Genomic DNA, 12,262 nt, shown 5'->3' with positions numbered 1-12,262 from the left:
CGAGCGGGCGGCCGACCAGCCCGGGTCACACGGCACCCTGTGGGCCCTCGGGTGGGCCCTGGTCCACCGAGGCGCTGAATGTGCCCAGCGGGAGGGAGGCGGGCGCCGCGGCCTCCAGCAGGTCCGCTCGACGGCATGCATTCCCACGGCCTCTCCTCTCAGCCAGGACCACGTTCAAAGTCCTCAGCCGAGGCCCTGCGAGGCTGGCCTAGGGCAGTCCCGCCTCAGGCCTCGGCTCCCGCTAAGCTCACGCAGTCTGGGCCGGGGGCCTCCTCACGCTGTCCCGGCCCCCCGGCGGGCCGAGTGGCACGGGGCAGGGGCGGGCGGGCCTCGGTGCCTGCGGGCGGGCGGCCGCGCGTTACCTGCGTAGCTGCCGCTGGCCTTGATGTACATCTGGCCGTACTGGTCCTCCGCCATGGTGTCGTAGGCCTCGTCGTCCTCCTCGTCCTCCTCGTTGTGGTAGGAGGTGGGGCTGTCGGTGGTGGGCAGGCTGCTGGCCCCCGGGCTTGTCCGCTCCCCCTGGGAGTAGGGCACCTGCTGGATGCTGGGGATGAGGGTGGCCAGGCTGGGCACCCCATAGTAGGAGACCCGGGGCAGCTTGAGGGGGGCCGTGCCGGCGGCCACCGCAGCGCCCACGGCCACCGCGGTGCCGTCCCGGGGCCCCGACTCCAGCGGGCGCTTGGGGGCCAGGCCGGGGCCGGCGGCCGGCGGCAGCTCCGCGGCTTCGTGCTTCACGCGGGTCAGCAGCGGGATGGGCACGGAGGGGGACGCGGCGTAGGGGGGCGCGGGGGCGGCGGCCGGCTGCAGCTGGGTGCACGGGCTCTGCGGGGCGGAGCCGGCGTCCTCCGTCACGGCGGTCTGGGAGTCGCAGTGGGGCGGGCTCACCTTGAACATGGGGTCGGCGCCGCGCTCCACGATGTGCTGGATCTGCAGGAAGCCGGCCGTGTACATGACCACGAGCTGCTCGCTGGCCGCCATGCTCAGCCTGCCCGTGTAGCAGAAGGACAGGATCTGCTGGAAGCAGGCGGGCGGCACGGAGCCCGGCAGCTCGAAGGCGCTCTTGCTGGTGCTGCTGAAGAGCTCGCGGAAGTAGAGGCTGCTGGCGGCCAGCACGGCCCGGTGCGCCTTGAAGGCCTGGCCCTTGACCACGATGGACACATCGCAGTACAGGCCCAGCAGGCGCTGCTCGTTCAGGCAGCCCAGCACGGTGTTGCCGAAGTTGGGGATCTCGATGTGCAGCATCTGGGCCATGGCGGCGGGCACTCACAGGCGCGCCTCAGACTCGACGCGGGAGCCGCCCCAGCGGGCACATCTGCGGAGAGAGGGCCCTGCGTCAGCCTCCTGGGTGGCCGCTGCCACCTGCCGAGGGCCGAGACCCAGACCGCCCGCTGCGAACGGCTGAGGGGACGCACCAGGACCCCCGCGGGCCGCCGGGGACGCACCGGGACCCCGCAGGCCGCCGCCATGCTCCCTCCGGCCACAACCATCCCGTGGTCTGGGTGACCTTGCCCCCGTGGGACTCTGGCTGAGCGAGGGTCAGAGCTGCACAGGACGCACTCCCACCAGGAGAATGGCCCCTGCACCGCCCTGGGCTGCCCCAGAGCCCCCTGAGGAGACTGAGGCCTTGGGACCCGGAGACACCCATCTCGGCAGAAGACAGAACAGAGGCCTGCGCCACTGGGGGGGGGGGCGAGAAGTCCACGGGGGGACGGAACACGGCCATCAGCCATCAGTCACCAGCCATCGACCGGGCGGTGGCCAGGGGGGCGAGGGCGGGCGGCTCCACACAACTCTCTCCCCAGGAAAGTTAGCAGCTAAGCAGCCAGGAGCCGGGAGCCCTCCGCGGCTCTCCCCTGGGAGGGGCTCGGCTCCCCCTCCCTGCAGGGCACTGCAGGGGCCTGGGGGGCGGTCTTTTCCAAAGCTTTTGGTTTCTGATTTGTTTTCTCTTTTTCCTCAAAGCAACGGTACTGGGCCGCAGGGCGGCCAGGGCTGGGGGCCCCCAGGGAAGTGAGCTGAAGGGGGGGCGGGCGGACAACCCTGCAGGCTGCTCGGAAAGGCCCCGGCCACCCCTGCTCCCCTCCCTGTCCCGCATAGCGACCTCTGGGGCCAGAGGGGCTCTCAGCCGCACCAGCCTCCCCTGCTCGGGGCCCCCACTGCCCAGGTCCCCGAGCTGCTGTCAAGGACCCGCTGTGGGACCGGCTGGGTGCCTGTCACAGCTCTACTCACAGACACCCCCAGCCTCCCCAGCTTCCGACCGGCCAATCCTGGCTGGCTCGTTCCCAGCTCAGGTGACTACGGGGGTCACGGGGAGCCCGGGGGAGGGACCGGCCAGGGCTGGAGATGCTGCCGGGAGGGCGCTGGGCGCTGGGCTCTGGCACTGTCGACCCGACGCCCGGTTCTGAGAAGGGGGGCCAGGACAGCCCGGCTGGAAGAGGCACCAGCTCAACTCCGCAAAGCCAGAGCCCGCACAAAGGGCTGCTCTGTCCCGCGGGGGGCCAGTGCGGGCGGCCGCAGAGGCGCCCCGGCCCGCGGCGGAGTTGGGCAGGTGGGCACCGCTCGCTCGGGGGAGGGCCCGCAGTGCCCCCGCTGCGGAGAAGTTGCCAGCCGCACGGCCGGCGGGGGAGACCTACCTTTGGCCGCTGCCGCCGGTGGCCCCGGCACTGCCCGCTCAGCCTGGCAGGGGCAGGCTTGCCCGCACGCCGGCCGCCCGCAGCCGCCAGCTGCTCCAGGAATGCAGCAAACGGAGCCCGTGGGGTGGGGAGGGCCGCGGCGCCGGGGAGGAGGAGGGCGCGGGGGGAGGGGCGCGGGGGGAGGGCGGCCGGGAGCGTCGGCGCGGGCCGGCGGCCGCAGCTCAGCCGCACCAGCCCGGCTCTCCCGGGCAGCGGGCAGCATCTAAATGAGGGGGCCGGATGCGGACGGACATGCAGGCGGCTCCCGCGGATGAATAGCTGCCTTTGATTCGGGAGCCCGAGCGAATGCCAGCTCCCAGCCCCGGCTTGCAAAGCACCGGAGCGTCGGTGCCAGAGGAATGCGCGGCTCCGGGTGTTGGTACAAGACAGACTTTTGATGACTCACTGCAATGCAAACAAAGATGGCAGAAATACTGTACTGTACGTGGGGAAGTGCTCCGTGGTGCCACGGCAACTGAGGCGGCCGAGATTTATGGTGCGGCTTTGCATATGAATCGCCCCGTGCACGGCCGCCCCGCCATGCAGCAGGGCCCAGGGCCCGGGTGTCAAAGCATTTAAACTATTCCAAACAGTCTGCGGAGCTGGCAGAGACGCCCGGCCCGGGGGGCCCGGGCCAGGGCCGGGCGAGGAAGGGGAGCCCGGCGGGGCACAGAGGCAGCAACAACGGGGGCGCGAGGGGCAGAGCCCCAGGACGGGCGGAGAGGACGCACGCCAGGCGCCCCGTCCCGTTTCTCCCTGGGGACCCCGCGCAACAAGCCCAGGAAGTCCAGCCGAACCCCCACCCCACTCGCTGGGGGTAATTACGCCGGCTCCCCACCCCCACCCAGCTCAGCACATGTTAAAAGGAACAACTTTGTGGCGGCACCGAGCCCACCCCCCGAGGCCCAGCCCCAGGCAGGTGGCAGCAAAGACACCCCTCCCCCCGCCGCCAGGTGGTGGGCCGGGCCGGGCAGCCTTGGCAGGCCCGCAGTGTGCAGTGTCGGACCTCCACCGAGCCTCTCCGGGGGGCGGGGGGCCATGCACATGGCCTCTCCTGAATGGGAGGGGGGCGTGTGGCCTGCCCTGCTCCGGCAGACGCCTGGTCTAGGCGCAAACCACCGCCTGCTGGGCTTCGTGGCCCAAGGGCAGGGACCGGCCGCCGGCCTCGGTCCTCAGAGGTGGCCGCAGGAAGGGACACGGGGGAGGCCAGAGGCGGCCGTGGCTGGTCCCTGCGGCGGCATCACCGCCACCTCACCACCCGCGACCGGACCCCGGCGGCCAGGGCGACAGCAGCACCAGAAAGAGCCGCCTGGGGCCCCCCGCCCCCCGTCCTCACCTGCCTGGGGCCCCCCCGCTCCCCGTCCTCACCTGCCTGGGCCACCCCCCCTCCACACCCCCGTGGGCTGCGGTTCCGGGGCCAGATATGACGGGCCCAACGGGAACGGGGAGCATGCAGGTGAGGGTGCCTGCCGGAGCGGGGGCCGCGGGGGCTCCTCGGAGGTGGCTCTGCGCCCCCCTCACGGGGTCGACGGACCCAGGCGGGTGACACCAGACAAGGACTGTGACCGGGCACTGTCAGGAGGGGGCCCCGCTCGGCTGCTCGGGCGACCCGGGGGGCTGTCGGCAAGGAGGTGGGGCGCAAGGCCCCCGCCTGGACCCTGACACGCACAGCCACCCCGTGGGCGCCGGGTGCAGGCCCGGGCTGGGCCCTCTGTCACCGCACCCCGGGGGGGTAAGCAGCGAGAGCCCAGAGGAGCCCCCCACACCAGCCCAGCCCGCGGTGCGGCGAGCCTCGGAGCGCGGGCTCTGCGCACGGCGCCCCGGGTCATGCCCCGACTGCTCCCGCCCTCGCCGATCTTAGCCAGCTGCGGCCTGGACAGGAGGCCTGGGTCTGCACCACCCCCAGCCCAGGGGGCCCGGCCCTCACAGCTCCTGCCCAAAGCCCCATCAGGCCCCCAAGACTGGCTGTATTGTTCTGGGGCCCCCCCTTGCCTGGGGCCTAGGAGAAGCTCAATGGCCCCACGAAGAGGGGCTGGGGCCTCCGGGTGAGGGTTGGGGGCACCGCCCCACATGCCCACCCCTCCACAAAGCGGGCCAGATGGGCACGGTCTGAGCCTCTGTGGGAAAACAGGATGCCAGCGGCCAAGGGACGGCAGGACAGTGGGGGAGGGGGAACGGGGGCGCCTCCAGCCTGAAGAAGGGCTGGGGACACAGACTCCCCCGCTGAGTGAGCCCCACCCCCACCAAGCCGGGGCCCCAGCCTGGGACAGAGCTACCACCTCTGTCAGGCCCTGCCTCATTGCCGCCTCCTCGGAGAAGCCCTCCAGGCGCGGGGAGGGCGGGTGTCCGCACAACACACAGCGCACTGTGCAGGGCCCCCCCCACCCCGACCAGCCCTCTCCACAGGCCCACGGCTCCCACCACCAGGAGCCTCCCGGAGGGCGAATGGGGTCACCTGAGCCAGACAGGGGCTCACGTGTCACGAGAGGGCGACCCAGCCTGGCCAGACTGGGCAGAGGCCAGCGGAGGTGCGCTGTGCAGGCCCGGGGCTGGGGCCCAAACTCGGAGCAGGGGGCACAGCTCGAAGGCCTTGGGGCCGGTCCCCTCCAAGAGCAGGTCCTCGGTCCCGCTGGGCACCACCTGACATGCCAGACCCGGCCTCAGCACTGCTCGTCCCTGTCCTGCGGCCTCGAGCGAATGTCGCCTCCCCTGAGCGCCCAGCCGGCAGTGGGTCAGGCGCGCCCTTGGGCGGCTCCCGCGGGCGGAGGGAGAGGACACGCAGAAGGCTTGGCTGGGGCCCGGCACACCTGCGCCCAGGTGAGCCACGCCAGGCGGCCGTTACCTGCGGTGACCCGGGCAGGGCTGGGGGCGGGGTGACACCGGTCGGGGGGGGGGGGCGTCTCTGTCGTCCTGCGCCTGCATTTCAGGGGCCTCCGCCCCCCGCCCCAGAGAAGGCACCATTATTCCCCGGGAAGGTGACGAGGCTGGCTGGGTCCCCAGGGCCCGAGGACAACGGGCGCCGCTACCCCGTGTCCTCAGGCCACCTGTGCAGGCGGAGGCCGGCGCCCCGCGGCCCAGCCTGCGGGAGCCCCGTGCCGGCGGGTTTTAGGTTGCTTTCTTAGAAGCCTCGCTGGGGCAGGAACAAAGCTGAACTTTAGGAGAAAAGAATGAAATAAAGGCTTGGTTTACGGGTCCCGGGCTGCGAGAGCAGGGTGTGCCAAGGGCCGACCGTGAGCAGGGCCCCGGCGGAGAGGGCAGGGGCCGGGGCCGCTCAGGGTGACGGGGCCGGCGGGGGTGGCCGCCTGCCGAGGAAGGGGGCCCAGCTCCGCGTGGCTGCCTGGTCCCTCTGTGCCTCTGTTTCCCCAGGCAGTGCCCCCTCTGCCGCCTCTCTGCACAGGGGATGTCACTGTGGCCTTCGCCTGCAGAAGGTTGGGAAGGACCAGCCGAGTGCCGGGGACCCCGAGCTTCGCGCACCTGGCCATTCTCAAAGCCACTGCTCCACAGGAGTCCCTCCCCTCTGAATAGAACCCCCTTGGGAAGCCTCTGCTGGCACCCCAAAGCAAAGGCCCAGCCCCTCAGCCGTGCCAGCCTGGGGGTGGGGACCCACAGAGACCCTGAGACCTCCTCCAGAGCGAGAAACTGCGCAATAGGGGGTGGGGGGCAGGAGCGGCTCCTCCCTCCCTCTGGACCCGGCATCCAGGCCCTGGGGCTGCGGGTTGGCAGCCAGCATATCTCCCTGTTGTCCATGCCCCGCTCCAGGCCAGGGGCAGGGGAACTAGCCCAGGAGCTGCAGACGTGTACGCGCGCACATGCACACACACGCACGGACCGAGGGGCCGGCCAGGGCCCGGGGTGCCACAGAAGCCCAGCTGGGACCAGCCCGCCACTCCCCACCCTCCCGGGCCCACCCTGGACTCCCATCAGCTTCCTGGGGCCAGGGCACGGCCGGGAGGAGGAACGCAGCGTTTACCAGCACGGGGAAGGGAGGCGAGATAAATTAAATTAAATACAAATTATTTTGCAGGATTTAATTTGACCAATCTAATAAGAGACCTAGACCTTGGCGAACGCACAGCCGCTAAACACACCGCAGCGGGGGAAGAAGACAGGCAGGTGTGCCTGGGAATGTTCTGGCAAAAGGAAAGGGAGCCGCCCCCACCCCCACCCCACCCCACCCCACCCCACCCGCCGCAGTCAGGGGCCGTCACTGCCCGGCCAAGCCCTGCCATGTCGGCAGAAGCCAGCAACACCTCCCAGAAGTCAAGGTGCTCGGAGTGTGGGGCGCGGCCCGGCAGCCACATCCCCAGGCCGGTGTGTGGCAGGCGGGCGGGCGGTCACTCTGTGAGTCAGCACACGTGAGCCCCTGGCGTGTTGGGAACATGCAGCTGCCAGTGGAGGCCGGAGGGGGGCTCGCTCTGGCCAGCGGCCTGCGGAGTGGGCGGCCTCACTTTTCCGTCAGCCCAGGCTCCGGTCACCTCACTGACGGCGCCCCCCGCCCACCCCACCGGGGCTCTGGCCTGGCAGGGGGCGTGGCCGGAGGTGGACCTTCAAGGGTCAAGGTGCCTGTATGCATCAAGGCGGCCCAGCCCAGGCGTGCGAGGTCCCCTGGGGCTGGGTGCATTAAACTTTCAATGTGCCATAAAGCGAAGCCAGGCCCTCAGGGGCGCGGGGCTGATGGAAAGGCCAGGTGTCCTGCGGGTGTGGGGAGGCAGGAGGCAGGACACCAGGGCAGGGTCCCACCGGGAGCCCCTTCCCCGGGTCGCGGAGCACTGCCGTGTGCCCGCCCCTCTGGGGCGTGGACGGGGAGGCCTATGCGCCGAGGGTCAGTTTCCTGCTGAGGCCTGGGGCCGGGATCTGACCCCACCGCCCCCGCCCTGGCTACCCGCTTCCAACACCCACCACCCAGTCAAGCTGGGGTCATCGACAGAGAAAGCACGCGCCCCGCCGGACAGAGGGCCGGACAGAGGGCAGGACAGAGGGCCGCTGCGGAGAAGAGGCTCCACGTAGGCCGGCCCCGGTCCGGCTGCTGCGGAGCCTGTGCGCAGAGCGGGGTACATAGCCTCCGCGCCTCCCTCACGGTGGTCCTCGGCTGCGGCGGCCTCTGGACCCGCCCGCTCACCAGGTCCAGCCGAGATGCAGACGCGAGAGGCCTGCTGCGTCCAGCTGGGCACCTGGGCGGCCTCCGCCCCAGACCGCTGCCTGGCCTGGCACCAAGCGTAAACGCCGGCTTCAACTGCACCAGCAAGTGTTTGCCTGGAAGCGTTTCTCCCCAAACACAGAGGGGCAGCACGCCAGAATCCTGCGAGCTCAGCAGCGTGCTCCTCGGTTCTCCCCGCCGCACCCCAAGGAGGCGGCCGCCTCGGCCTGGGGACCGGGCCTCACCGTCCGGCATCCCCCTCAGGCCCCCAGGGCCCAGGGCACCCAGGCCACCAAGAGCCGGGCCTGCTGGCCGCAGGACCAGGGGGCTGGGCACTCGCGAGCGTCCGGTCTAGGGGCCTGCGGGCCAGGCCGGCCTGTGATCGGGGAAGTGTGCGGCCTCTGACCCTTCTGAGCGGCCGCCGCCCCCTCGCCAGCCGCCCGCCCCGCCCCCCCCATCGCTCTGACTTTAGTGGGGGGCGAAGGGGGGGCAAACAGCATAAACCTGAAGAAACCGCAGCGGCCACTCGGAGCCGGCGCTGGGGTGCGAGAAACTGCTCACCCCCGAGCCCGCCCCCACCCTGTGCCCCCCAGACCCCCCTCCAGCCCTGAGGGCCCCCAAGCCCACGCACTAGCCACAAAAGGGTTCCAGAAGGTTCTAAAAGAATCAAGCAGTGTTTTGAGCAGAGCCGACAATCTCTCACCCGTATTTGTAATTTAAATAACGCAAGCTCGAGGAGCGTCTCCCTGGGGCATCGTTTAATAACTTAAAAAGCAAGCTCCTCTCCAAGCTGCAGAAGGCGCCGCCTCCCGGCCGCAGAGGCGGGGGCCCCCTCACCCCCATGCTGGGGGGCCGGCCGCTCGGAGGGGCAGCGCCGAGCACGGGGCCGCCCCGGCCAAGCCCCCCAGGAGCCGGGCTCCCCTCCTCAGCCCCACGCAGCCCCTCGCTCTCCCCCTCCAGGGGCCTGCGGGGTCCCGGGGCAGCGGGCGGAGGGGGTGAGGGGAGGGCGCCGGGCCCTGTGCCGGTCCCGGTCGCCCCGCTCGCCCGCTCGGCAGAGACAAGGCCTCCGCACGCTCTGGCTTAACACTCAGAGCTGCCCTCATCTGCATACCGTGCCATAAATAGTCGAGGTAAGACACAAAGCTCCCTGCGTTTCTAATTATGCTTAAAAACCTAATGTAAATCAGACCGACACAGAAACACTAAATCAGCCATTGCAGGGCGGGGGGGGGGGGTGGCGTCCAATTACATGGAGACAGGGCTGAGGCCCACCTGGCCGGGAGCTGGGCAGCAAATGCCAGGCCACACCCATGCCGGCCCTCAGCTGAGCCCAGTGCGGGGCAGGGAAGACACCAGCAGCACCCAGGGACCCACCACCCCCTCCCCGCGGGCCGGCCGGCCCATCCCGCCTTCTCCCGAGGGGTTCCCCCCCTGCCCAGGACACCCAGTCGCCCTCCCCACACAGGTGCCCAGCTCCGGGCTCCCCCTGGCCACATGCGGGTCAGCCCTCGGGCAGGGGTTATCTCCATCTCCTTGTCCAGAGGGACACCCGAGGGTGGCACTGACTCGGCTCTCAGGGCCCCCGTGGGACCCTGAGACACCAGGGGCACCACCCAGCGAGCCTGGGAGGGTACGACCAAGAGCAGGTGACCAGCCCCGCGCTCGGCCTGGTCTCCTCAAGCCCCACGGGCCAGCGGGCACCACCTCTGCCCTCTCAACAGACCCTGGACGCCTGGCACTGGTCCTCGCCCCCAAACGCAGCCAGCACCAGCCCAACTTCCGGTCCAGAAGCTGGGGCCGGCGCTCCCCCGCCCCGCCCCGCCCCCGGGGCCCCCTCGGGGGACCCGCAGGAGGCACGGCCGGAGTGACACGGGGCTTACCCTCCTCTGCCTCAGCGAGAGACGCAGCGCTGCCCGCCCGCTGCCCGCATCTGCCTGGCATGGCGCCCAGACCTATTTTTAAGCCCATTTACTAGAAATCCCACAAATTAAAGGAAATACGAATAATGCAGTAAGAATCCTGGGGGCCGAATAAAAGCTGCACATAATTGCCCTCGCGCTCCAGTGTGAGAATCTTAACCACAAACCCAGATCTCCCCGAAGCCCCGTGCCGCTCGGAGGCGAACTGCACGAGGGGGCGAGGGCGGTGGGAAGGGGGGGGCTCCTGGGGACCGAGGCACCTGGGCTTACCGCGGGCCGTAACGGTGACGATGACGTGAAAAGCAAAGCGCACAGACCAGGCGCCCGACTTCATGGCCCGGGGCGTGGCGGGCGGCTCGGTCTTTCTGGAAGGTGGGTCCAGGCTGCGGGCGGACCCCTCTCCCCGCCCTGCGCAGGCCGGGGCACCAGGCTGGGACGGGGACCCTCCCTGGGTCTCAGCTCCAGCTCCCAGCCTCGCCTGCTGTTTTGCATGGGCGGTGGGGGTGCCGAGCCCAGAGGTGGGGGCTGTGGACACTCGGACTCTCCAGAAACTGAGGCCTGGGCAGCGGCCGGTGGGACGAGGGGCTCGGGGCTCACACTCGGAAGGGCCAGGCTCCCGGGCCAAGCTGGTTGGCCGAGACGAGGGTGTGAAAGGCCTTCCGTGGGTCCCTGAGGACGAGGGCCCATCCTGCAGGCTCATGGTGGCCACACCTGAGAGGTGTAGTCAGGACAGAGGACAGGTGGTCAGAACGCTCCCGGGCGGGAGGCACTGGAGGCTCTGCTAAGTGGCCACCACGTCCCCTGGAGCCCTGGGGTGGGACCTCACCTGCCCACGGGCCTCCGGGACCGCAGACCGTCCCCCCCGACCCCGTTCCCACCTGCCAGGGGCCCCTGCACCAGAGCCTGACCCCCGCATCCCGGAAGCGCCCCCAGACGTGCCGGGCCCCAAGGGACTGGGCTGGGGGCCGCCACACCGCTAGGGCAGGCAAAGGGGACAAAGAGTATCACCCAGGCTCCGGACAAACAAGCAGCAGGCCGGGCAGGGAGCAAGCCCAGGAGACGCACATACCGACCCGGGCTGACGGGGGCTGTCCAGGGAATCACAAAAACGTGGAACTAAAGCAAACTGTGGACGGCTCGTCGCTTGGGGGAGACCCGCCACCTCCATGACTACCAGACCCCCACGGCCGCGAGGGCCACCAGGTTCGCCTTCCCCGGGCTCTGTCCAGCTCCGGGCAGACACCTCTGTTTCATCCAGGAGACGACATGATTTCTCTCCGCAGAACGGACAGCCCCACAGACCGTGAGTCCTGCCCTGCGGGACAGCAGCCGGCAGCCGGGTTCCGGTCTAGCCCGGCCGGGGACGTCCACCCCCCACCCCGCCCCCGCCAGCCCCTTCGCCCTGGGTGTGGTACACGCCCAACATGCTCGCGGTCTCTTTGTTTATAACTTCTCGAACTGAATTCAACAGGTGCTCAGGTGGACTCGCCTGCAGAAGGAACTCAGGCTGGCCAGGCCGAGCTCACCCCACGGGCCTCCGCCTCCCTAAGCAAACTGAGGGGGCGAACCCCGGCGGCGGGAGCCCTCCGCCTTGGCCCACCGTCTTTCCGTGTTGACGTTGTTTACCGTCTTCCCAGAGACGGCTTTTGTTTCTGGCCGTTGGCTGAGCCTGTCGGTCCAGCTGCATCCTGTCTAACTCGCAGTCTGGGCTACGTCCCTTTCTCACGGCGAGGACCAGGTTGGAGGAGACACCAGGCCCATTGGGCTGGTTTCCGCCATGCTGTCCAGAGCACCCGAGACCCGGGCGCCAGTGAGTGGGGGTGGCGATGGCTGTGACCCCGGGAGGCTCTGTCAGGTGGACGCCTGTCCTGTGATCAGCTGTTTGTTCATCCATCAAAGGAAACAGCTCAAGTCCCCTGCGAAGGAAACCAGCTCTCGGAGACACGGGGAGGCGCGCCGCACCCCGTGTTTACGTCCCACCTGTGGCTGGGGCGTCTGCACCGAGCGCGCCTTCCTCACGTGGCGCTGGGATGCTTCCTGCCTGTCTCAGAGTCTCTTAGGGACCCGCGCCCTCAGGAGCCACAGCACAATCAGCAACTGTACAAATCAAATGCTTTCCGAATTCCCAGAATGGAAAGACACGGAGCCTCTACTATTTTTAATTACCTGGCATTTGGGGAGGGGGAGGCGCTTCTCAGAGAAACCACTAGTTCCCGAGGAGCAAGGCCACATAATGCCCCAAATTCCTGCAATCGGGGGAGCCCTGGAGCGGTCAGGATGCTTTGGTAACTTGGGTTAAAAAAAACAACTGATGTCTTTCCCCCAATTTATAAACCCAGCACAGGTTTTATTTTGAGACCTGGATGTGTTTTCTCATGAGGAGTAGTTCCCTGAATTTCCCAAACTATCCTGTTTCACAGATCAGAGACGCTAGCATTACTTTTACATTATGCTTCAGATTATTAAAAAAAAAAAAAACCATAAAATTATAGAGTCGACCCCACTGAACGCTTCTGACGCGCCGATATCAAAATGAT

The 12,262-nt window shown here is 69.0% G+C and overlaps 1 protein-coding gene across 8 annotated transcripts in view; it reads right to left on the bottom strand.

Annotated features, from left to right (window-relative positions):
* NACC2 (NACC family member 2) overlaps nt 1-12,262 on the bottom strand; it is a 60,289-nt gene that overhangs the window by 28,116 nt on the left and 19,911 nt on the right. For 4 of the 8 annotated variants that reach the window (XM_036239281.1, XM_036239283.1, XM_016153031.2 and 1 more), the window contains exon 2: nt 363-1,312. In XM_036239281.1, the coding sequence (XP_036095174.1) occupies nt 363-1,251 (889 nt within the window). In that variant the 5' untranslated portion in view covers nt 1,252-1,312. Of the gene's footprint in view, nt 1-362; nt 1,313-2,630; nt 3,243-12,262 lie in introns of those variants that run through there. The other 4 variants (XM_036239284.1, XM_036239285.1, XM_036239286.1 and 1 more) reach the window with 4 other exon arrangements.

This window comes from Rousettus aegyptiacus, unplaced genomic scaffold (assembly GCF_014176215.1).
Source record: "Rousettus aegyptiacus isolate mRouAeg1 unplaced genomic scaffold, mRouAeg1.p scaffold_m13_p_3, whole genome shotgun sequence".
Taxonomy (NCBI): Eukaryota; Metazoa; Chordata; class Mammalia; order Chiroptera; family Pteropodidae; genus Rousettus; species Rousettus aegyptiacus.
This window is presented reverse-complemented; position numbering and strand designations above follow the sequence as displayed.